The 26,693-nt window shown below is 39.9% G+C and overlaps 1 protein-coding gene across 2 annotated transcripts in view; it reads left to right on the forward strand.

The window, feature by feature from the left end:
• Window positions 1-16,364: 16,364 nt before the first annotated feature.
• Window positions 16,365-26,693, forward strand: part of BZW2 (basic leucine zipper and W2 domains 2) — a 36,823-nt gene continuing 26,494 nt past the window's right edge. For both annotated transcript variants that reach the window (XM_008948687.1, XM_008948688.1), the window contains exons 1-4: window positions 16,365-16,426; window positions 22,600-22,776; window positions 23,924-24,027; window positions 26,545-26,610. In XM_008948687.1, coding sequence (XP_008946935.1) covers window positions 16,369-16,426; window positions 22,600-22,776; window positions 23,924-24,027; window positions 26,545-26,610 — 405 coding nt within the window. In that variant the 5' untranslated portion in view covers window positions 16,365-16,368. The remainder of the gene's footprint in view (window positions 16,427-22,599; window positions 22,777-23,923; window positions 24,028-26,544; window positions 26,611-26,693) is intronic.

Genomic DNA, 26,693 nt, shown 5'->3' on the forward strand with positions numbered 1-26,693 from the left:
GCAATGGCTTTTCAGACAGGTGTTGCTAAATTACATCCAAAACTTAAGAGTCGTAAAGTACATAAAATTGCGTAAAGCTGCAGGGGAAACACTCCTCTGTGTAGAAAGACACTGAAAAATTTTACAGCACATATAGACCCTGCACTACCTTTTGGGAATCACGGGTGTGATGCAGGGAAAAACAAAGACCCTGAGGATGTCAGTAGAAGTTAGTGGCAATTAAACATATCATCTGGTGAAAAACAGTGGAGGCAGTTGGGTCAAACATATATAATTAGATCTAATTTATTGTGTAATTTTTTAACCTGGGACAAGTTTAAATAAACCCTACTTACAGTCATCTGCAGACATATGTACCTGTTTGCAGGCTTAAGGTGATTGTTTAGGACGGAAAAATAGGCTTATGCATTGATTGGATATGTGCTATTAAGTTCAGATTGCTTTAAGAGACATCATCTTTTACTTATTATCAGCTTATTTTCTGACCTCTTGCCTCATGTTCAGATTCAAGAATCTTTGTCTGTGTTGCACATAAGGTAATAGGCTGTCACCTATATCTGTCTCACTGCCTGAGCCTACAGATAAAGCAGTTAGATTCTGATACTTCATGTGCAATAAATTTCACCCGTGAGCTGTAGTGGTTGCCCATGAAACTGTGGTTATGATTTCTGATACTGTTTCTTTTTGCATGTGATCTATTGTTGATTAAAAATTAGTCCTTTCCTGAACCGCAGCAGTGCTTGTTAATTTAGAATAGTAATTATCTGTTCAAAGATAACTAAAATACTCAAGGATCACTCAGAGGTAACACTGGTGTGCAAGAGGAAAATTGACAAATGGAAAAACTCTACTGCTTCTCCCTAGCGAGAACTGTGTGTGGTGCAGCAATATTCTGTGCTTGAAAACCCTTTTGAACTTTCTGTACCATACTCCTTAAAACTAACTGTAGGTCTTGTAAGAGACTGCAGAAGTCAAAAGCTATTCCAAAAGAAAAAACTAAAATAAAGGGAGAGTCCAGCGTCCAGATGGGTACAGCAGTGTAGTAGCCATACTTAAGGCAATTTAGTGCTTCTCAAGATTTGTGAGTGCTGTAAAGCTGAGAGCAGAATGAGGTTCAGGATTTAGCAGCTTTGGGCTTCTGTAAAGCGTGGTTGTGTAGTGCAGACACGAAAAAGGGAAGTCATATTTGTAGCATACTGCTGGTAAGCCTGACCTGGGTCACAGTTTTGCAGTGGAGTTGGATGGGTGCAAGTGGGAGCTCATGCAGGTCAGATTGCTAGACCAGGAGGTGCTTGGTACATGCTTCCGAGGCAAAAGGAAAGTAGTTAAGAGGTGGGCTGCTCATGAGTCAGTATGAAAGCTGAAACCTGGGTAGTGGCTGATGCACATAGTAAGCTTTTTTTTTTTCCTGTTGTTCGCTCTTGTTCCCACTCCATCTTTAAATATGCTTTTATTACTAAGTATGTTTTAATATAGTAAAAAAAATACCTCACATGTGCCATATAAAACAAATAATCTTTTGTCGAGAAATTCCTAGAAGTCAAGAAAGAACATCCACTAAGTAAACCAGTAGTAATTCCCACCATAACAGGGACTTTGTCTGTAAGAGCTCTAAATGGTTACGTATCCCAGAGCTTTTGAAATAGAAATACTTTTTTCCTAGCACAGAAACTGTAAATTTTTCTGCAAGAATTTTATAATTCTTTGAGTACTTCATACACAGACATGTTTTGATGTCCTGCAAAAGGATTTGATCTGAAAAATCTGTTATTCTTAGGTCAGATTGAGAAGTTTTGTATAGAGGTTGCTTGCAGCTATTGCAGATTCATAGTAGCAGAAAAAGATGATTGCTTTTAGTCAGCCTGTAAGAAGGACAGATTACCTCTGGTGAGAATTAGAATCAAGGGCAGACAGGTCAGGCAAGTAAAATGCCAGACACAGAAAGAGAGGTTCGCCAGGGACACGGGAAGGAAACTTCTCCTGTGGTGTCTTGAATCTTCTACAACTCCTTCAGCTACTGTGGGCAGCACAGTCAAATATGGCTTTGGAGCTGTACTTCATTGGAATAACCACCAGTTCATGTGTTTTCTTTTCATGTGGTAAAAAAGAAGCTTAAGTGATTCTTTCATTTTAGGTTTTGTTTCCCGAAATAAAATTCTCTGCTTCTCTAAAAATGTTTTTAAGAGGGAAAATTCATTGAGTGCATTCAAGCTATGTTAGTAATTTTTCTTCTGATGAGGCACAGAGTTGAAATCTTAAGAATATGTTACCGAGCATTGGCAGATTCAGGGCTTGTAATTTGTTTTCACTACCATTTCATGCCTCAAGCAATACAAAGTTAGAAAAACAAAGTGTGTTATTTGTTTTAAATACTCAATGAGAAGTCAGCCCTTTAGAAAGAGGAGTGGATTGTGAGTTTCTTTTCAATCGACAACATTCTGTAGTGACAGGACAAGGGGTAATGGCTTTAAGCTAGAAAAGGGTGGATTTAGGTTAGACGTTAGGAAAAAGTTCTTTAATATGAGGGTGAGAGACCACTGGAATAGGTTGCCCAGAGAGGTGGTGGAGGCCACATCCCTGGAGACATTCAAGGCCAGGCTTGATGAGGCTCCGAGCAGCCTGACCTGGTTGGAGATGTCCCTGCTTATTGCTGGGGGATTGAACTAGATGACCTTTAGAGGTCCCTTCCAAACCAATATATTCTATTCTCTGTATTCACTAATATGCACTTGGTTAGAGTCTTGTTGCTGGTTATGCTGTTTGTCTCTGTACCTCTCTGAGGTTGCTCCTGAAGCCTGTGCTGCTATCTTAGGTCTGCTTTGACTATATTATTTTAACACATGGTTTCCTGTGACCAAGACATGAGGATCCCAAAACCATCAGCCAATGCTATGGAAGTTCAGAGTTGTGCTGTTGAATCCCATATTCTATCCCAGGTGGCTTTTTTCCTACATTTTTGGCAAAAAGCCCCCCAGTCAGCATGTCTTTGGCTCTGCCCTTGAGATTTGTTGTCCTGTGCATCAGTCTCAGTTCCCTTCCCAGAACAGGGAAATATTTGCTTCTCCTGTGCTCAGGTACGTGGATGAGGCCTTTCGCCAGGTTTTGAGTTTGGCTGTCTTGTTTGGTGGGATGTTATTAGAAGACTTCCTTGAATTAGGGAAAGGAAAATGTTTTCATAATTTGTTTTCCACAGGAGCCATGGGAAGGGCTTTATATTTGCAATTGTTTTATTCCCGTTAAAATGTTTCTTGCCGTATGCTGAAAAGTACCTTCTTTACAATGTTCCCTGCCATCAGTGTGTCATTTTAGTTGCATTTGCTGTTGTGCCTCCAAAGTCCTTTGTTATGACAATGAACTGGTTGTTCAGTGGCCTACAGTGCTAAATCTTGAAGGCATCAGACTATCAGGTCTCTCCTGTGATTGTGTTGTGCGACTCTTGGATTTCCATCTGTAAGCAGTGGTCCACAGCTCCCTGAAGGCGAAAGTGTCAAGTGTTTCATGAGTAGCCTGCTTGATGCTAGGATTAGTTTAGGAGCTTAATGCCCTTTCTTTGTTGTTTTTCTTTCCTGGGCATAGGGAAGGCCTGATTCTTTTCCCATTTTCCTTTGTCTTGTCTTGTCAGTTTAAGCAGTTGTTGACCTTTTCCGTCTGACCAGGTAGATATCAGCACTGCAAAAGCAGTGTTATGGTAGGAGGAGATGACACAAAATGTTTTGAAGCTGAGGGGGAGAGCAAGATGTTGGTGATGAGGAGAAGGGCACTGTCTTCTAGTGTAGATGAAGGTGTTCCCCGTTTATTGTTTTCAAATTCGTTGTTACTTTTACTCAGTTCCTGTTAACAACTAGCTTATTGGATTACTGAATAGCTACCTTAGTGTTATCAGTGACTGGTTAATAAAGATTCATAGCAACATATTCTTAATCTGAAATATCAACTCTGTTTTTGCAGCTTTGTCAAGAATAGAGGAAAAATGACACCTACTGAAAAGTCCATGCTTGAAAGTCACGCTGAATATCTGCTTGCTTTCATTTTAGATTTAGAAAAAAAATACATTTTGGTTGGCATTTCTGCTACCTTTGCATTTTATCTTCCACTAGCAAAGAACATATGCTAGGTTTTCTTGTTCTTCAACTCTATAGAGCATATAAAACTAGGCAGAGTGACACTTAAGGTGCAAGTACATTGGTTTGCATGGGCTTCAACAGTTAATTCCTTGACTCTGAGAGTTTAAATGTATCCAACAGATCCACATTTGGGGATTTAGCACCCATTCACTTATTAAAATTAGGCATAATTATTTTCTTGGTTTCCTTGTTGTATGATAAGTGCAGTAGCGGTTAAGTGTTCTGGCTATTGAAGAGCTTCTACTTATTTCAAAGGGACCAGAGGTGTAGCACTGAAAGTTATGTGTCTCTCTTTCACTGAAAGTTAATGTATGTTTTAGAATCCTTTTCCAGAACCTAGGTTAACTGGCATGTCTTTCTGAAGTCCTCAGAGAAACCAGCCAAGCTTTTCATTATTTCTCTGTCCAGAAAAAAAAAATAAATCCTCTAGCAGTGTTGTTAGCAAACCTTTTAAATTCTTCATGTCTTGCATCCTAGCAGGAAGCGAGTTGTAGAAATTTCACATACCTTTTACTGGCATTCTTACTGTCTTGTATGTACATATGTGCACACACACCTAGAGATACACATCCCATGGAGCCTTTGTTAGGTTATATGCAGAAGTAGGTCACTGATATTGGTCTTTCCAGTGCACCAACAATGATGCTGTAAAGAAGAAAATAGATTTGCTTATTAATAGTGTCAAATATCATTGTGCTGAGCTGACATTGATACAGCCCAAACAACCGCAGAGCAGATATATGCTGCTTCTGTTGAAGGAAGCCAGAGTGCCTGGTGTGGTGATGTTTTATGCCCATTTAAAAAAATAGGAAACCTATTCTGCTTAGAAATCCATAACTCCTGCAGTAGCACTTTGCTTCAGAAACTGGGTTGGGCGTGGGTGGGTTGTTGTGGTGACGCTAAGTCTGTGCTCTCGGCATAGTTGCGGTACGCTGGAATTTGAAACTTCTCAGCCAACAATGGAAATTCAGAAATCATTTCAGAAAGATAAACAAGCAGGTCTGCTGAATTAACTATAGAACTGACTAATGTACCATTAATAATTATCCTATTGTTAATTTTGGGTCTGTAATTAAACTCTCAACTCTGCCTGAGATATTTTTAGATGTCACTGAGCTACAGATGTTCATTTGCACAGATTGCCGATCTATAAGTGCAAATTTCTGTTGTAGAAACTCATGGAGGAAGTTTGATCTAGTTCAGATATATAGAAAATACCTAAAACTGAAGCTGTGAAGTTGTTCACAAGAGACTCCCTTAAGATCTCACCCCAAGCTGGGCAAGCAGTATCTCTTAGATGAGCTGTTTTCTGAAAATGTTTATATTTTTCCATTGATGGGGAAAAAAAGTCAAGGATCAGAGGGTCAGACTTCGGTGTCTGTTGTCATTGGTTTTAAAAGACAGGTCAAATCATCCCAGTTTTGGGTTCTGACAGTTGGCTGTTTGATCAGGAAAAGTGGATATGGACTTTGGCTTAGCTGATTACCTACTTCACTGACAATCAGTTTAGGAGGCAGTGGTCCTCACAACGAATAACATCAAGTTGTTGGGTTTTTTGCGTTGAGCTGAGCTGACCGACAGCTGTCCGTACTTCCATTTCCAGTGCCTGGACTCAACGTGCTACAAGACCTGCTGCAGTGTCAGTGGTGCTGCCCGCAGGGGTTTGCTGCCTCTGGGATGGAGTGGGGTAAAATATTACATACTTGCTCTGGTCTACACTGGGGTGAAGCATGTCTCTCAATAACTTCTACTAGCTTTTTGTAATGCAATTATGCTGTTAACACATGACACTAATACAGGAAAATAGATACAAATTAGTGAAGCTCCAGGCTATTTATTCTGTTTTGGGTTTGTGTGTGTGGTTTTGTTGTGTGGTTTTGGTTTGTTTTTTTTCTAACTCAGGTGATTTGTATTGGTACTTTAATTCCTTTTCTGACAGTATTTCTTAGTTCTGAGATTCTGGCCACCTCTGTATATAAATATGTTTTTGAGAACTGATTTTTTTTATCTGATTGTAATTACAATCAGAACTGCTTATAAAAATATCTTTTTGAGGAGCAAAACTACTGAGATGCATTCATAGTAGCCATTGCTCGCAATGCTGTGTTTATGGATAGACTGGATTCTTTGGAGTAATTTGATGGACTTCAAAGTCTCCTGAATCTGGATTAGCAACAAAAACACGTTCTTGGTTTTATGCGTTTATATTTTCAGATGAATGTTGCATTTAATGTCATTTATGTACAGATACAGCACGGAGGAAGAACAAGAACAGGGAAGCTGAACTGTTGAAATGGGGAAAGCGTGTGGTTTTGAGCATCTCTGTGATTGTGTCTGTGCATGGTATAGCCAAACAGAGGAAGCTTTGCCGTATAGGATTGCTTAGCATTTGAACTTTTTGATTACCAAATTGAGACTGATCTTCCAGTTCGTTCTGTTGTGTGAGTAGTGTTGGAGTCTAATACTCTCTGACCAGCTGCTTTTACATATTGCACACATGGAGAGTGTGATGTTTAATGTCTAATTTACTCATCTGAAGGTAGATGATGTTACATGGGATTTCTGACTTAGCAGAGTGATACAAAGTACACTGAAAATGCAATACAAACCGAAGTTACAGCTAGCAAAGTAGAACTGTTGCAATACACAGTTCAATCAATGCGATTTCTCTTAGCAGTTTCTACAGTATTCTCACCATCATATGGGCATCCTAATCACTGGGAAGAAGTATGTGGGTTGATTCACAATATTCTCTACAGATTGGCTCAAAGCTTTTTATTTTCCTCACTGAAGACAACTAGTTTGAATGTTTTCCCTCATCTTAGAAGCAGCATCTAAAATTCTTCTGCAAAATTGGTAATAGAACCATGCAGACCCAGGTCAGTCCTCTTGGGATTTTTGTTTACTTCTCCTCTTCATGTGGCCTTATGAATTGTCACCCAGCTCTCAGTGCTGTTGTCATTGTACTCCCACGTGGAGTATGCTGTCATGGATGAGTAACGCTTGTCTTTTGTGTTTATGGATTTGAGAAATAGCCTTTCTTGAAGGACAGAGTAAGGAGCTACATGTGATGATACACAGTGCCTACAAGTTACCCGACCTCATGCCAAAGCCTGGCTTACTGGGAGAAGTCCAGAGTTTGGTCTCTGAAAGTGGCCTGTAGATTTGGGTAGGTGTTAAAAGAGGGGAGGGGGAGGAAGAATGTGGTGGTGTAGAGATAGATGGGAGTACTACATTTCTTTCTTTCATGCTTTTGTCATACTTAAAGCAGTTTTCAGCTTACAAGGTTATATCATCCTGATGTTTAATAGACCTTGATAGACTTTTCCATGACTTCATCTAAGAGCTTTCAGGCTCCCACAGAGAAGTGAAGAAATGCCTGTGTGAAGTGGTGCTGGGAGCGCTGCGGTGTGAGCTGCCGAGCAGGGGGCAGGGTAGCGAGTGTGTGTCCCCCCTGCCTGTTCGGTCTGCAGCAGCTGCTCTTCTGACTCACCTCAGGTAAGAGCTCATTGTGTAGGCACCCGATGCCGTACGCTCTGCACTGGGTTTCGGTCTGGGTTGTGTTGTGGTTTTTTGACACCCAGCTTGTGGACATGAACTAATATCTATTGCCATAGAATTGTCTCACCTTGGTCTGAGAGAAATTGTATCTGTCGCTGCCTAGAACATTGACTATTTGCAGGTTGAAGCAATCTGAGCATTGGCTACTTCTATCATTTGTTCCCCAAAACTAGTGTGTTCTGGCAAAACTTGGAACCTGCTCTGAGGAAGAGGAAGCAGCCACTGGGAATGCGGGACTGCTTTTGGGATGAAGGGAGATAGGAGTCAGTTACGGACTCCTGTTCCATCCAAGCGAATGAATGCTGCTAACAGCATGAGCGGTGCTCGCTGGTGTGTTTGGAATAGCTGACATGGTGCAAAGCCCTGTGCTTTCCCACCCAGGGCTCTTCATGCTGTCTCGTTTTGGCTGCTTTGTATCAGAATTCAGGTATCTGGAAGTTGAGTCACTGTCCTGCAGGTAAGGAGTTGTGGTAACTGCGTGAACTCCTTTCTCTTGCACATGCTTTGACTAAATAATTAGGGAGTTCCAAGTTAAAACTTGCTTTAGTGCTTGCAGCAGTTGATGTTATACTAAAGCCAAGGCCTCCACCACTTGGAGCTGTGTAGGAGGTGCTGGCTATTAATACACCCCTCCTCCGGTTACTCTGTTTAGTTCCTGAAATAATAAACTGTTAGCAACTGGCAAGCATTGCTTTCTGGAGAATGCACATGTTGTGGTTTGGTTTTTTTGTTGTTGTTGTTATTTTTATTATTTTATTTTTAAGCTTAGCCCTTGTAATTTTGAAGAAAATTTGTTCTTCCAAGTGCTGCAGCACTGTATCCTGGAGACAGTGTTGATCTATGCTCTTGCTGCTGCTCAGAGTTATGAGGTAGCAAGAAAATAGAAGCAGCACATTTTTGGATTTTACTATTGAGATATTTGAATTGTATGAGTAGTGTAAACACTGTAAAAACTTTCAGTGGGCTGATACATTAAAAGAGACTTGAGCAGAGTAGTGGTGAAACCTGGGTGGACTTGAGCAGAGGAGTGGTGCTCTGGGAAAGCTGCTTTTTGTGCACTGCAAGAGCAGCTGTTCTTTTATTTCCTTTTGTCTGGGACACTTCATTGCTAGGAATAAAGCCTCTCTGGCAATTTTTAAAACACATTTTCTTTTGAATACTTGGGTTTACTGATTTACTGGGGGCCTCGTTCAGGAGGACGTATAAAGTAACTCCATTAATGATTTCTTCCGAATGTACTGTGAACAGCGGCTAGTACAACATTCTCTGCCAAAGATTAGTGAAGGATTATGCTACATTGCAGCAGTGCCATTATAATTGTGTTTTTGCAGAATTTAAGCTACACCATTTTTCTTTAGCAACATCATCTCTTACGGCAATTTGCAAGATGGTTCTGTTTTTCAGGATGCATAGCACATCCAGTGTCGCTCAGATTCAAGAATCCTACTCTAACATCTACACAGTCCATTGGAAATGGTGTCAAAAACCTTATTTGCTTTAGAAAAGTACAATCTTCTGCTTGTTTTCTGAGTTCAGCTGATACTGATCTCTGCCAATCCTTTTTATCACCTTTCTTTTTCTAAGAGGTTTTTCTTTCTGGCAAGGCATGCAAGCTTGGAGTTGGATGACTAGCCATCACCTTAAAATGAGTGTTGGGTATGAACTGATCTGTAGCAGGACACCATCTCTATTACCTCAGGGTAATTCAGTTAGGATCACAAGAGAGCTCTCAACAGTCTGAGAAAACCACCTAATACCTTGTCCTTGAAGAATTGTATCCAGTTCTTCCTCTTAGTTGCTGAAAGAAATCTTGTTACTGAAAGATAACTGTGTGCATCAACCCAGTTGTATGATGGCATTTTCTGGACTTGTATTTTCACCTGTGAATGATTAAAATTTTTCTCTTTTTTTTTTTCCCCACTGACTGTACTATGAATCATGCATTTTTCATATAGTTGCTGATTATCAGGCAGAGAAGTCCATTGACTTGGTGGTTCATTTTACAAAGCTCTTGACCTTAAAGTGCTTTAGTCATGAGAGGCTTCTGTCTTGTTGCTACCTTGTTATTCAGCTGAGCAGCTTCTGTAGAAATTTAGTGACCTAAGAAATACCTGCTCTCCTGAAATATGTGCAGTGAGCTGGATCTCTAATGCAGTGTGTGATTGTACATTAGTTGGTGCCAGTGAGTTTTTTTTTGACTGTCTTTCAAGAAATGTCTTCCTGTGCATTGAAGGTTAACAATTAAATGATGAGATTTATGGTACGAATGCTGGTGAGTGTGTCTTTTCATTTTTATCTAGGTTTACTTATTTCTCAGCTGGATAACTACTCACAGGTTAGACAAATCTTGGCTGGAGAATCTTGCATGAGCACAATTTTTTATTTTAACTAATGTCTGATAAGTTTCATTCTCTGCTGCTATTTGTACTTGTTGCAGAATGAAGCCAATTCCACTTAATTCATCTCTTCGTTTACTCTCTCCCACTAGGTGCACTAATTAAGGGCAGGAACTTTTATTGGAGTGGACACTTACTCTTTACTGTGGAAAAACACTATCCTGTGATTTTAAAAAAAAAAAAAAATTAAATAAGTGCTTTAAGAGCTTCTGGAAGGCTCTTTTGGGAAAGACATGGCATTCAGTGTGTGTCAAAAACCTGCTACAACACTGTCTTAAGATACTACACATGATAGCCACTGGTGACTGGGGCATACTTCCAAGTATGAAATCAAAGGTCAGTGTCCAGTTGCTTCATGTGCTGTGATGTCATAATCAAAATTCATAAGAAAAGATGTATTTTTCTGCAGTAAACATGTGGATTAGCAGGATCCTTTTTTTCATGTAAATATTAAAGGCTGTAGTTGATTCTGTTTACCCTGCACATCATTATGAGACTGCTTAGTCCCTGCATGTTGCCATTGAGATTGTTTGTGCAGTAAAATCAGGGCAATTTAACATGATGAGAGCCTGGCTCTGGCTTTACTGTTTTTAATGAGCAGGACCTTTGAGATTAAGGTTTCATTAACATTGTAACTCTACTGGTGGCCTCTGTGGGCAAATTAGCAAGAAAAACCTTTTGGTTGCCAATGCTGACCTTCCTGCTGTGGTTGAAGTTACAGACCTCTAGGTTATTAGTCACTTCTTTAAAAAAACATTTCAGGAACGGAGGACAAGAGTTGGAAAATGGTGATGAAGTAGCACCAGTCAAGCTGTGTAAAGAAAACTCAGTGTGTCTCACTAAGTGTGGGGAGTTGGTCTTGCCAGCTCTCCAGATGTGCAATGAAGGAGACAGGACAGGTGGCTTCTCAGCACTGCTCTAGTCCCGTCCTCACCACTTGGGATCCTGGGGAGCAGCAAAGGCAGGTTCTTACTTCTTTATTTTTCAAAGCAATACAGGAGATAGGGAGCGTTGCCACTGCTCTTCACGATGCAGGCTAGCCATCATACTGCCTCAGATCTGTAAACAAAGTGCTTTTCCTTCACACTGACCCAGCCTGGGAAATGTCAGCAGCCGAGGTGGGTTTCAGGAACTGCTGAAGCAGAAAATGCTTCAGAGCTGCTGTGGAGGGAAGGCTGTGGGGCCCGTGTGCATCGCGGTCACTTGCCTCTCGCCGTACCCAGGCTCTGGGAAGTGCCTGTGGAAAAGGAGGAGCTGCTGGAGTCCCTGCAGGGACTCTGCGTCCAGGTGGAAAGTGGGAAGCTTGTCAAGGATTTGGTGAGAACTTGTGGCTGCGCTGCATCCGCTTTGCCCTGTTGTCCTCTTACGTTGCTCTCTGCCTCTAGCGCAGTAGTGATTTATGAATTTTCCACCTACAGATTTTGTTAGGTTGTAATCTGGCTGCCTGCTGCCTTCCCGGGGAGCTGCTGGCTGTGTGCTGATATGTTTCCTCTCCAGCAGGAGTGCAAGGGCAGCTCTTCCTCCATGCTGCTTGGGTTCAGTAATTGGATTTCCATATAGCACCTCAGCTTGCTTCTGAAAGAAGAGGAAAACCCTCTCTGTGTTCATCCTAAGCCTGGAACTGTAACAGTGAGAGCATGAAAAAGTAGTAACATTGCTGGATGAGAAGGACTCAATAAAGCCTTTTATGGATATTTCAGCTCTTGGGGGGAAAAAAAGATTGACCTTGGTGCATGGATTAGAATTTTTTCTTCATAGAAACTCTCCACTTCTATGTTTTTATTTTGAGTTTGTGATGAGTTCTGCTGCCTTGCATGATGTCTGAGCAAGGGAAGGAGATGAAAATAATTCCTGCCAAGTGTCTGTTCCTGCAAAAGCTGGTGGTACTGTGTTGATGGTGGTCTGGCAGGGATCTCCAACACCCTGTCACTCAGGCTCCATCAGCCTGAGTCCCGGCAGCAGCAGCAGCCTGTGGAGCAGTCCTGCTGGAGCCTGCCGCTGGACTGCCCAGAGGGTCCTCACCTGCCCCCACAGGCTCCCTCGCCATTGTTACAGTGCCTTGTGCACACAGACCCATAAAATCTTGGTAGGAAGTTTCATTAAATGGTGGTTCTTTTTTTTTTTATGTTGTCTGGCATTGATTTCCCTCTCTGTAACTAGGGCAGTGAAGTTTTGATGCTGTGAAGCAACTGTTCTTGAATTCATGTACATGTTAAGTTTGAAGAATCTCAGATCATTCTGAGATTTCAGTTAAAAGAAGTGTAAAGTGATGCTTAGCAAAACAGTACTCACTTGGCGAAACTTTTTTTTTTTTTTTTTTCCATTTGAGCGGTGTGTTTCCAAGAACAAATGTTCCCAGTATTTTAGGTTGGTAGAAAATTCAGCCTTATCGAGGCTTTAAGTAATTTAGAAGTTAATGGTCATAAGAATTTCACTGTGGTGTGGATAAACAACTGCATTTTTGTAACTTAATATGCAAGTTCAAACATGCTGAAGCTCTGCAGTAATTTTTACTTCATCTTTTGCTGGATTTATAAGGTAATTAATTAATGTTGATTTTATTAATTAAATCTGTAACAATTTTTGTTGTATGAGAAGCATTGGTTCATTAAAGAAACTACTGTTCTCATATATGTCTAGATATCTACATCTGTAGATGTCTCATTTTTATTTTAACTGTTTAGGGTCTTTAGCAGGGAAATGAGAAGCAGATGTAGAGAAAGCCAAAACTGTGGGCTTCAGGCAGTTTCAGGAGAATGTACCAACTCAACAGCTTAAGTATTTTTGAAGTATGAATCTATTTTGTAGAAAACTACAAATTTGGGAGTGGAATTTGGGCAACTGTCTTAAGTCATGGTTTTTCTTAATTTTCTAATGAATTTTGTAGCTGCAAGTTACGTTTCAGCAGGCTTAGGTGTTTTGAGGTTTGTATGGAAAATGGGCCCGTTCTAGAGTGAGATACCTGGCTCTGTGCTGTTCTCTGACATCTCCCACTGAGGCAGCCCAACCCATCTCCTGACTTTATAAGCCTCAGCTTATAAAATAAAAAGTATTTGAGTATGGAATTTGAACACGAGTTTTCTACAGGAGATTTTCTGGATCCTAAGGAAAGAGTCAAGACTAAGGCAACTATTGCTGAGCCTCTCCCATCTTCTGTGGAACAGTGGAGTCTGTGAAAGGAGTGTCCTAAGGAGCTGTCATTCCCACATCTCTTTCTCATTTTTCTGATGGCAATTTGTGTGAATCCTGGAGGATGTTGGGCTACAAATACACGTTTGGCTGGTGGTTTGGGTTTCCTGTTTGAGGCTATTTCCTTTCTGCCTGTACCTATGCTTAAGATCTTCTTTCCCCTGAAACTGTCAAGACTTCCCTAGCTGGCATTTCAGAATTTGCTGTTGACTTTGGCCTGCCAAGGTCCTGCACCTTTCAAAATAGAAAACATATGTAATAGTTCAAAATCTTTTATGATTTAAATCTACATTACACCTGAGAGGCAGGGTGCACTGCAGTGAAATCAAATGTGCTGTGCAAGTCTATATGCTGCCATCTGGAATTCACAATCTTCAGCCATCACTTCTGTGCTGTTGTTGGTGTGTTCTTGATTTTTTTTTTTTTTTTAAAAAGAAGGTTTTACATTGCATTCACTTTTGTAAATTTTCAACTATCATTCAGGCACCTGTTGTGGTCGCAGCAGCACTTTAAGGTCCCCTCTGCAGTTGCTGGTGTCATTTGTAGTATAGATACAATCTGGGCAGTTGTATAGATCGGGGGGGTTGGTTTTACTCAGGTTCATGCTGCAGTTCCTTGATGGAAGTGGCTGTGCTCTCCCTGGGCCCGTGCTTGAGGGGAGTGCCTTATAAAAAGCCTGACCCTTGCTCCAGCAGATCAGAGCACAGTGCATTTAAAGCTAAATATAGAAGAAGGCAGATTGTGTCTTCCTGATAATTAACTATCCCAGAATCTCTTCTGTTGCACTGGACCTCTAGTTGTTAAATTTGCCACAAGCAGTGAGTCTTACTTCAACTGCTTTAACATGGCTGCTTTTTTTTTTTTCCTTCCCAGATATCTTGTTCCCAGCTGTCTTAAAGGGCATATTTTGTATTCACAGGAAACTGTTTTAAAATCAGATAGTCAAGCTTCAAGTGTATTGAAGTCTTTTTTGCAGTTTGAAAAAGACTGCGTCAAAGGAAAGGAAAGTCTAATGCTAGAAATTTAGCATATGCATTTGTCTTCTATGGCAATGAAGAAACTGTACCTGTATGGCTGAGTTGAAGGTCAGCTGTCATTCATTTACTGTCCCCCAGGCTTCTGCATGTTCACAAAGGAAGCTGGCACTGTAGATCCCAGCCCAATGGCATGTTTGTGCTCTGAAAGAGCTGTGCCAAAGGATTAATTCTTACCTGCTGCATGGCTTGCTTAGCACTTTCCAAACCTTGCAGGCTGTCCCTGCAATCTATTGAAATGATCATTTTTAGAATCAAAATAAGGTGTAAGGTATCGGGCCAAGTATATATAAAAAAAAAAAAAGCTGGCACTGTAGATCCCAGCCCAATGGCATGTTTGTGCTCTGAAAGAGCTGTGCCAAAGGATTAATTCTTACCTGCTGCATGGCTTGCTTAGCACTTTCCAAACCTTGCAGGCTGTCCCTGCAATCTATTGAAATGATCATTTTTAGAATCAAAATAAGGTGTAAGGTATCGGGCCAAGTATATATAAAAAAAAAAAAAAAAGACTCTTAGAAGGTCTGGAGGTCATAAAGCCAAGCCAGATAAATATGTCAGTCTAGCCAGTCACTGGCTGGAGGGCCATTGCTTATCCCTGTTGACTGCTAGATTATCTGCCTAATTAATTTGTGAAGCACCTCCTGCCACCAGACAGCTAAGTGGGAAAAGAGACTTTTGAGCTCTGCTGTGAAGGGAGGCTTGGATCCTTCAGCACTTTAAAAGATCCTGTGACATCATCATGGTTTGCCATTTTTAACTCTGCTTGCAGATGGGCAGATTGTTTTTTCAGAGGCTGTTTAGTGTTGCGGTTGTTTCAAAATGCTCCTTGGTCTGTTAAAACTGTAGCTTTAAATCTCAGTGATGAATTTGAACTTCTCAGTTTAAGTGCTTGTTTTTTTGGTGGTTTTTTTTTTTTTTTATGACTTGCAGGAAGCAAACCCAGTCTTGACTCTGAACTTTACTGGCTATTTCCAGGACATGTGGGTAGTTTTAAACTGCAGATAAGTGGTAGACTTGGACTAGAAAACGGTAGTTTGCAACATAAGAAATGCTGCAGAAGTAGTTACCTAATGACGCTGCAGCTAGAAGAGGTAGTCTGGTGAATGGGAAAAAATTGTGCAGCTGGGGCATTGTTAACAGAGTTGTTAAATGAGCTTCTGGGGTAGAGAGAACATTACTTGGATCATAATGTGTGATTGATGGCATCTTTCTAGCTTGAAAGATGCCACAGAGCTTGACTTTCTCTTCACTCATGGTAGGAAGAAGTGTTGGCAAATACATGTACTTTTAAACTAGTCCTGCAGAGTCTGCAGTGAAGAAATCAGAATAATACAGGTTTTTGTGAAACTACAGTTATTGAAAGAACATATCCACAGAGCAAAGCTTCCTGCATAGTAGGTCTTAATTCTGGACGACCAAATCACGCGTAACAGTGGCCTAATGACCTGCAGAGTGTGAAGTAGGTGGGTGGCCAGCAAGTCTCAGCACCGGCACTCGCTGTTGGCAGGACGGGGGTGGCCTGTGGCGGTTTCCACATGCTGTAAAGCTGCCTTGTATTCGCTGCTCTTTGCGTTCAGCTGCTGTTTTCTTGTGTCATTAAACTAATTGCATCCAGACCTGAAAAACAGTTTTGTTTTCTTTAGATGAAATGGCATTAGCATATTATTGCTTCCCAAGTTTTTAACGTTGCACATTGAGATTCACCGTTAAGGTCTGAAACGATATAAGCCAAATATCTTTTACCATTGTTGTTATATGATGTGCCAGGCAGGTCCTTAATTATGTATTCATATTCAAAGTTGATGGAGGGATTTGTTTATCTTTTATTATTTTTATAACACCTACATGGTTTTAGGAATTAAATGTTACGATATAGTGATGCCTGGAAGAAACATTTCAGTGGGATTCGATGGTTAAAACATTGTCTCTGAGGTTAGAGTACATCAGGAACTTTCCTTTTCACGTGCTGGGATTTCACTACACTGAATGTTTATTTTGCCTTTAGTTAAACTATTGTTTGTAAATGCCATAGTAATTTTTCTCTTTTTTTCCTCCAGAAATTTTATGAATAAGAATCAGAAGCCAGTGCTAACAGGCCAACGGTTCAAAACTAGGAAGAGGGGTAGGTTATGTTACATTTTTACTTTATTTGCCTCTTTGTTAAAATGATTAGGAACAGGAAAGGTGGAATAACTGGAAGTTCAATAAGATTTAATGTTTTTCTCCCCTTCTCTTCAGCCATGTTAAGAGTGCAGGTGTTTGGTTTTTTTAACTAAGCTCTATGAATTTTATTCTTTTCATTGTGTCTTAAGACTTTTTGTAAAATTTGGATTTACTATCTATTGTCTTGTAGAAGCCTCAGTTTAAAAAGTTAGACTCTGAGTTCATAGTATATCTGCATATGAGGAAGATAACTATTAGATGCTTGTTTCATGTGTTTCTTAAAATCTTTTCAACTAGGAAAGAAAAATATGAGGTTTTATTTAAAGACTGTGTAAAGAAAATTATCTGGCTTATTTTTGTTTTTTTTTGTTTTTATTTCTTTGACTCAAATCAATGCCATCTCTGTAAGTGAACCTTTCACATCTAAACATCTCACATCTAAGTGAGGAACTCTCTCACTTTCCTTCTCCATGAGATGGTTGGATCATCTCATTGGCCCTGCTTTCTGTAACAGAGGTCAGAAAGATACTTTTTTAAAAATATTTGTTTCTGACATGTTAGTGTATTTTGTTTTTTTATTGTGGAAAGTCCCATTTTACCCACTGTGATACTGGTTTTCTGTAAATGTGACCACCACTCTCTTTCCTTATGTAAAATATTGCATCAGTTCTTGAAGAAAGCTAATTGTTGCTGCTTATACTTATTATCCAGGTATTCTGTACAGCAAGAGTCATCCTAACACACTTGGGTTCCTGTCTGTCACGTTACAGATGTTTTCCATCTTGACTTTCCTGTTTCTGATCAAAAGCTAACACCCAGTTTTAACGTCTTGTGACAGAAAAATGTAAATAAGAGCATTTTCTCAGAGAGGATAAGAGAAATAGAAGCAGTTTCTAACCTTTCCCAAAAAAATACAAATACTATCACAGGTTTGAAGAGCCAAGTGTCTTAAGATCTAGGATGATCACAAAGCTTGGATGAGAATTGGAAAATAGTTTGTTTTCGGTTGTGTTAAAATAAGGCAAAAAGTTTTTTACAGTAAGGGTGTTGAAACAGTAGCATAGGTTGCTCAGAGAGGTGGTAGATGCCCCATCCGTGGAAACATTCAGGTCAGGTTGGATGGGGCCCTGAGCAACCTGATCTAGTTAAAGGTGTCTCTGCTGGCTGCAGGGCGTTTGGACTAGATGACCTTTAAAGGCCCCTTCCAACCCAAACCATTCTATATTAGATAGCTTTAATATAGAAATTTTAACATGCAAACATTTTTTTATGTGCTTAAACCATAAAATCTCTTCTTCAAATATGGTAGGATTCTGATTGTCTTAAAACTTGAGGTTCCTGCTTAGGAAAGTGTAGATACATGTTTTCTTTCTAGAGGCAGAGTGCTTGAGGAAGAGGAATGGCTTCCTAGCATCTTTATTCCTTTTTGTTTGCATATACTCTTTGTATCATAGTAGTATCACAGACTGTTTTATCTTGGACTTGGACTGGAAGATACTATTAGATATTTTTATGCTGACTTCCTCTGTATCAGGGAGTAACAAAATTTCACCCAGGAAAGACAGAGCACAGTGGGTGTGATCTGACTGTGGCACTTTGGTCATTGCAGGCTATTCTGTTGTGTGTAACAAGCAGACAGGTAGTAGAGGCTGAGACATGCAAACGCTGGGGGGAGTGAGCTGGCTGAGAGGTAACTGCTTGTTCTTACTGTTTGTCCCATGATAGTTTTTTTCCCCTTCTGCAGTTCCTAGGAGCACTGCCACCTGAGGAGGCAGTGAGGTTTAACATGGCAGTCAGGCATCTAATAAAAATCACTGTCCATATGAATTTCTGTCACTGGTCAGTTAGCTGCAAGTAATCTCAGAATATGAATAATTTCTGAACTTTCAGAGAGCAAAAATAGGACGAGATTTTTTTTTTTTTCTTTGAAGTTTGAAAACATGGTTAGTATTTTAAATATTTCCGAGAGAGGATTATGGAGGGGCTTGTGAATTCCACTCCTTCCAGTTCTGTTAGTTGACCTAATAAGCAGTATAAATGTTGACTGCAGCTTATATAGTAGCTGGCATTAAAATAACTTCTAAACGATTTGAAGGAAGAAAAATGATGCTGTAAAAGGAAGAGCCTTCCAAGGGAAGGGGACATCTCACAGTTCCATGTCAATTTTTCAGTAGTCTGATGAAATAAAATAGTTCATTCCAAGTATAGTGTCTGTACCTGTTGAATACTGCTTTTCTGGTGAGGCAGTAGTTGGCATCTGGCCAGTATTTGTGCTTATTGTGCAGATACTGGGATGTGGATTGTATTAACTGCATGCATATGAAATTGATGTCTTTGCTCTGAAATGAAAGAGGAGGAAACAGTAGCAAAAATGCCAGTAGGTAGTAAGTAAAATCTGTGTATCCAGAGAGTTTACAAATACCTACAGGACAAAAAGCTTCCCGAAGCGTTAACAGGAACAAACCATGTGTCTTGGCTAAAGGAAGCTGATAGGCAGTGCCCAAGCCCCGAGTTTGTTCCCATGGTATAGATTACATAGACTTAATGTCTGCTGAAAAACTGGCGCAAAAAGGTAAATGGCAGCATAAAAGAAGATAAGCAAAACAATGCATATTAACTTATTTCAGAAAGAAAATTACCTAGTAAAAAGTCAGTATCAATATCCTTATGCTAACATAAAGCCAGAAGATGGGCCAAACAGGGCTTCTCATTTTTATTCCACAGGAATACAGTTGTGGGTCTTCTGTTGAGGAGTTGAGGTTAATTCTTAAGGAGAGGGGTATATATGTACTTTGTGATTTTTTTAGAAGCAAAAGAATCCCAGAATGGTAGGGGTTGGCAGGGACTTTTGGAGATCATCTAGCCCATCCTCCTGCTAAAGCAGGTTCACTTAGAACAGGTTGCACAGGAACAGGCCCAGGTGGGTTTTGAAAGTCTTCAGAGAAGGAGACTCCACAACCTCTCTGGGCAACCTGTTCCAGTGCTCCATCACCCTCTGAGAGAAGAAGCTGTTCCTTATATTTAGGTGGAACTTCCTGTGTTCGAGTTTGTGTCCATTGCCCCTTGTCCTAGAAAGGACAAGGAAATAAGGACGTGGGAAGAGGATGAAAGTGAAAAGCTGTGTATAGCACTGCTGCAGTGGATACTGTGTGCATCACATCTGCAAGCTGCACCTGCCTCTGCTAGCCTGTGATCAGAACTGTCCTTGTTCAGTAATCGTGTACTTGACAGCTCAACATACTGTCACCACTTCCTGATGATGGCTCCTTACCCTGTTATACTAAATCAACATATTATTCTTCAGTACATTAGCTTGGTAAGAAAATGTTTCAACAAAATTATAAATTATATTTCCTGCAATGACTTCAACTTCTCTTCCTGTGTAAATTTTTAGATTGTGATAGACAAGGAAATAGTAGAGTACTCCAGATGAGAGGAGGACTTCTGGGGCAGGAGAAGAATCTCTGTAAAATAGCTAAGAAAATATTGATCATGGAGTTTGTGTTTGTACTGAGCACTGTGTACCCATGTTACCAAGCATGTAACACCTTATAGTTCAGACGTTAACATTTCAGATTTTTAGACAAAATACATTTGAAAAAGTTAAATAGTTGGGGTTTTTTAATCCCTTTTTTAAGGCAGAACTCTGTCTTCTCACTGATTGAGACATCAAGTTTGTGTTTCTGTTTTTGTTTTGGTTGGTTTTTTTGTGTGTTGTTTTCATTGTTGTTGTTTTGGTTGTTTGTTTTTTTGTTTTTTTTTTTTTGTGTGTGTGTGGTTTTTTTTTTTTTTTTTACCCTTCTTGCTATGCATATTTACTTGGTAACCCAAAAGAATAATTATACTCAGATAGTTGGTTTTGGATGGAGCTGGGTTTCTTACACATGAATAAGACTGCCTCAAGTACACATACTGAAGTATTTACACTTCGGTAAATAGCTTGTGGGCTGGTTGGTTTGTTGCTTGTTTCTAGTTGTTTTAGTACTTCAGGCTGGAAGAGAGCTGCAACTGAGCATTTGCTAACCAATCTGATAGCTCAGATGGGATTCCAGTAGTATGCTTCTCTGTAGGCATTTCCTCAAAGCAAAGGCACATTCTTCAGTTTCCCTGCTCCAGCCTCTCTGGTTTGTCCACTGTGAGCACATGCTGCAGATAGGAGAGATGGCTGATCAAGCAGCAGGCTCCAGATCTTCATCACAGTTGAAAGTTCAGGTAACACAGCTGAGAGCTCTGAGGTTTAGGGTAAAGTAAAAGCCTGGGAAGAAGTCACTTGCAGCCCAGAGAAGGAGCATATTGAGTAGTCTGTTGGATGACAGGAGTGTGGTTGGGGAGAAGCTAGGTTGGCACTGTGGTTGTGTGCATCACTTCAGGATGAGATGAATTTGGGAGCAGGTGATTTCATGAGCATGTGTATGGGGATCCACAGAGTTGAGAAATCCACAGCTTTAGTCTGAGGAGGTCAGTTTTGGTGGATGGGGCAGCAGGCCACTTGGAGATGAGTTATAGAGTCAGCAAGCCACTAAAAGATAGGCATAGCAGCAGATCTCTGGAAAATAAGGTGATGCTTCTTAGAGCCTGACAGACAGCCTTGGAGCTGCTGTCAACTGCAAGCTGCCAGGCTTCTTGGAAGGACCAGCTGACTAGTTCCCTGAGCTTCCCAGTGGTCTGGGACACTGAGTGTAAGGGAATGCTTTATACCTTCTGGATACCATTGTTATGAGGGAAGGGGATGGATTGGAAGAGGGTGAGAGTGTGCAGGTGATGCAATGAAAATAGCAGAATGAGTGCACCCCAGATGTGTGCAGGGGAACAAGAAGAAAGAGAAACTCTTCTTTAATAGAAATAATAAAGCTAATAGAACTAGGCAATGTGTGTAAAATAGTTATTTAGTTTCCACAATTGTGGCAGGAGGGAAGAGATTTTTTTTTTTTAAAAAAGAAAGGCTATCAGAAACCAATGCCTTCTGGTTAATGACTGGGATAAAAAGCTGCACTATGAGGGGCAAGGAAAGGAAACCTGCAGCCAGAGGATGTATAAGGTCCAGAACATCATGCAAGAAACCTGCAAGGGTTGCAGCTGGCATCTTTCAGACTGCATGAGCACATGTTTAGAAAGGAATTTTGCCAAATCTTATTTATTTTAGTAACTACAAATCTGTGGATTTACCCTCTGGATATATGTGCAGTTTTTCTAAGAACTTATATCAAGGTTTGAGTCAGGAGGTGATAACAAAGTAGCTTTGCTTTTTGAGTGCTACAGAACAGCTTGCAGTGTAGTTTCTGAAGACCAGAGTTATTTTGATGGTAACAAGCATTTCGTCTGTGCTCTTATATAAAGCCAGGACCTGTTTTGTTAAAAAGCTTCAAGTGTCTGTGGTAAGCTGTTAACAGCCTGCAAGGAAAAGCAGCAGCAGGTATGAGTAAAGCTACCTAGCTTGATCTGGAGGTTGCAGTTACATCTGTTGTGGCTAGTGGCCTTGACATAGGGATGTTGTATGGGGATCAGGCTGTACCTTAATCAAGTTCAAGCAGGGACAGCTGTAGAAAATAAAATGTGGGTGCTGCATTTCTGTGTCCCTAGTGATAAATTCACTGTGTTGTCTGGTTCTAGATGTTTACACAAACCCTATTTTTATTAAGACCTTTATCTCTTTTTGCAAAGATTTGTCTTTTTGAAAACATTCTAGATATGTGACCGTAGATCTTTAAAGAGTAATACCAAGAAATGAAAAATGGAGTGTTCCTGCAGTGAGATTAGATACACATAAGTGACATTCCCTTTACTCTGCTATCAGATTTAGCAATGCACAACAATACACACATTGGATAATATCTTCAATGAGACAAGTAAGTGTATGAAATTTAAAAACTATTTCAGTAACTGCTTTTCCTTCCCCTTATTTATTCCCATATGTTTGTGTGTATTTTGGTGTTGGGGGTATGAGAGGGGAGACAGGGGCAAGGGTATTTCCAGAGGCAATAAAATACAAACTAACCTACGGTGTGTTGACCACAATGGGAAGAACAAGTTTCTGTGCCATGGTCGTTTCAATCGCAGTCTGGTACAGGATTTTAACAGAAAGTTTAAAAACCAGTTCTTTCTCCTTTCCCTTCGCCTTTATCTCTGTTCCAGATGAAAAGGAGAAATTTGAACCTACAGTCTTCAGGGATACCATTGTCCAAGGCCTCAATGAAGCTGGGAGTGACCTGGAGGCTATAGCCAAGTTCCTGGATGCAACAGGCTCACGGCTCGATTATCGCCGCTATGCCGACACACTCTTTGATATTTTGGTAGCTGGCAGCATGCTAGGTAATCTGCAGTGTAGCAGAATTTTGACAATCAGCCTTGCTTCTTTTAAGATGCTGTCTTCCTTTACAAAGTGGAAATTATAAGCTGTATTACCATATCACTTCTCTAGATACTGCATCTTGTATCATAGCATTGTTGTTTGTAGTGGAAACCTGGGGACATGATTGTATGAGGCATTCTGCAAACACTATGGGGGGAAAAAGGATACTGCTCTGAGAAGCCTTCGGCTGAGCTGAAACAGCAAAGAAACTGAGAGGTGCTAGCTGGGGCAAACAGCACAAATGTCATTAGCATTAAAAGGTGCAATACAGCAGTTGCAAAGCTTGCTTTGCAGGCTTTGCAACAAAGGCTAGCTAAGAGGAGAAGTGGAGCATAATGAGGAATACTTTGTGGATGTTCAGTGGGCATTTCTCCCAGGTATCAGTGGCAGCTTGGGCAAAAACATGCCTTTTACCTTCTTCTGTATTTTGAAAAAGTTGTCTCTTTTTAACTGATCATGTTGGTTTCGTTCCTACTTCCTGCTATATGGTATATAAGAAGAAAAGACATTTTTGTAAGACTTGAGGTAATGCAAGAAACAAAAGCTAGCAAAAGTACCTAGGAAAAAAAGCTCCAAACAAAATAATTGAGGAGAAACCTTTGCAGCAATGTTTTGAATGTTTACATGGGCCTGGTAATCACTAGATGGGTTAGGATGTTCCAGGTCCTCAGATTAGTAACAGAGTGCTAGTATTGTCCTCTTTGGAAAGGATTTATGTTGTTGTGCTGTGTAAAGTAGTATTGAAAATATACACAGATGCTATTCTCCAACCCATAGTGATGTAATCACACTCGGTGCTCTCAAAACAACTGAGATTCCTTAATGTGAACTGAATCTCTCAGTCCTGAGAGGTCTGTGTCATCTAAGGTGCAGCAGATTGGCCAGCTCTCCCTTCTGTCGGGTGCCACTGCAGCCTCACAAAGCTCGATCTCTCTGTTCCCCCCTCTACCCTGGTGGCTTTTACCCTTCCATTTTGCCCCAGTGATACTAACATTAGACTTGCTAGACTTATTACGTCTTGTAATTATACAACATTCTTTAACATGAAAAATTGCCCTCGGCCATCCCCCACACACACACTTTTTTTTTTTTCTTGCTTTCTTTTAGCTCCTGGAGGCACACGCATAGATGACAATGACAAGACCAAGATGACCAACCACTGTGTATTTTTTGCAGATGAAGATCATGATGCCATCCGAAATTACGCTCAGGTCAGTAGAAGCGTGGTTGCTTTCCCTTTTTCACATATGTATCAAAAGGGATTGCAGTGAAACATTTGCAGACTGTCTGGATTGCAGTAGGCTAGTTCTAGGGCAATTCAAAATCCAGTTAACCAGTAATCTGCCCTAACCTACACATTTTATATAAGAAAATATGATAACTCATCTGACCATAGCAGGCAATGTTTTCTCTTAAAAGAAGCCATCTATTTCAGTCTGTTGTTGGTTCAGTATATTTTTAGACACCATTATTTTTGTTGACCTTTTCTGTATGCAGCCTGAAAGATTTGTATGAACATATTTTTAGAAACACATGAAATATATGAATGACAAAAAATCTAAAGCTTACGCCTCCAACCTTTAGTTACATAACTAGTTAGGAATTGGGCATACATTGCAAGAGCTTTAATTTCTTTTACCAATGTGATATATAATTTCTTTTTTTTGAGAAATAAGGTTTGCACAAATAGACCTATGTGAAATTAACACAAAAAAGCAATGAACCATAACACATTATTGAAGAGAAGCTAAGGTTTTGTAACTCCTTAAGGGAAGATAATAATTATAGGAAAAAAATACAGGAAGAATTCTGTTGAAAGTTCAAAGTCACTATGCAATTCTGGGTACAAGTAGGATTACATAAAAATGCAGTACCATTGAAACTTCCATATATACTGTCCCTGCTAAGGTGTTGAGGGTGGTAATTGCTGAAATTATACAATAGTTAATTTAAAGAGTGCTGGGATCAGAATCTCCATTGGTAATGAATGTTTGCTGAATAGCAGAAAGTTCCTTTAAAAACATGCTGTTGATAATCTGAAGAATTAAAATACACTTACTTCTGGAATTTGATAATAAAAGTTGTTAGCACCAGTCCTCCAATGAGAAGTTTACCTTTAAAGTAAAAGTTTGCATGTTGGAAAATGGAAAGGAAGGCTTCAGGATTTGTAGCAGTGGTATTTGTGCTGGTTTTCTGCATTTCAAGTGAAAAAACGTTTTGTGTTTAATGCTTGAAGAGATGTATCCTTTTATAGAACTGGTCATTTTTTTTCATGCATAATAGGAAATAAAGCTCTTACTGTATTATGAAAAAGTGTATTTAGGCTAAAATAGTGTTTAAGGCTTCCTTATTTTCCAGGTAATTTCTTAACTTTGACTACCAAATGAACCAGCAGTGTGATTATTTTTTGTGGTTTTAGTCATGGAAAAAGAAAATTAAACAAAAAACCCCAAACAAACAAAAAAAAAACCAAACCCAAAACACAACCAACCCAAAGGCTGATGCTGATATTTTTTCACATTATTTGCTTATGAAGTGTACATCTGTCATTTTCAGAGACAAAAAAAATATACAAAATTTTATTTGGAAATGTGACAAGATGCTAGCTTAGGTTTTCATATTATGCTTTATTATACACCTTTATTATAATTCTGTCTCTCTCTGCCTGTCAGTATGGCCACAACTTGATTTTTCCCTTGTTCTGAGCCAAAATATTACCATTTAGGCTGTTTGGATGTATTTCACGTTCTCTGAATCTGAACTTAATTTCTCCTACCACCACCATCCAGCCTGACAATAATGTCAGTTGTTCCCCATATAAAGCTTTTTACTTGTGACAGTGAGTCATATGTTTTGTGCCCTTTGAACAGCCCTTTGATCAGTGATTGGCTGTTGTATTTTCTTATCTCTCCCTTCATCCGTCTGAATGTACCCTGCACCTTTGCTGCTTCTGCTTTCGTCATCTGTGGTCGAATGATGGGAAACAAATGGTGAAAACTGGAGAGTCAGTGTTTCCAAGAACACACTTGCTGTAAAAGCTTTGTCAGATGTTCTTCCTTTTTCTCTGGCAGTATTGTGGTTTTTTTGTAAGCATTCATGTTAGTGGATTTGACAAAGATCCTGCACCTAATGAAGATGCCCAACAGTGCTACCCGACTACCTCGTTCCACCAGGTTACACCTGACAGTTTCACCAGAGAGCTGCATTATCTGGGGAAGGGTGCAGAGTTAACCTCCTCCTTCTCTTCCTTTCCTATGTTTTTGATTGATGGATAGGGTGAAAAGTAGAGTAGAAATAAAATTTTGAGAAAAAAAGACTCAATCTGCAGTCAATTCTCTGATTCAAACATTGCTCTGTGAAGCAAAAATTGCAAGAGTTGTATTTTTCCACTTGTGACTAATAGAGAAGGATGTTTTGTGGTCTGTCATGAGACAGACAATGCAACAGATGAACTGCAGAAATATCATTCTGCTGGCTGCTTATTTTCTGGAAACAGTGTCTCAAGGAAAACTGCAGTGGAATATTAGAACGTGAGAAGCCAGCAGTGTTTCCTACTTTTTTTTTTCCTGTTTTGGAGATAATACAAAGGAAAAATGGACTTATCATAGCTTAGTCAGAGATGCTCTTTATGGATTTGGTAGTGGCAGTCTTGTTTCCCTTTGCCTTTTTTGTAAAGAGGGGTAGCTGCGATTGTTACATTTTTTAAGCCAGTCTGTGTTTATCTTTAGGTCTTCAATAAACTTATCAGGAGATACAAATATCTGGAGAAAGCATTTGAAGATGAAATCAAAAAGGTAATGCTGATGGCAGTCTCCTCTTGAGTGTTAAAATATTTTACCCTGTGTCTCGTATAACTGTGTATGTACAAATGTGCTGC

This window comes from Merops nubicus, unplaced genomic scaffold, assembly GCF_000691845.1.
Source record: "Merops nubicus isolate BGI_N331 unplaced genomic scaffold, ASM69184v1 scaffold17721, whole genome shotgun sequence".
Taxonomy (NCBI): Eukaryota; Metazoa; Chordata; class Aves; order Coraciiformes; family Meropidae; genus Merops; species Merops nubicus.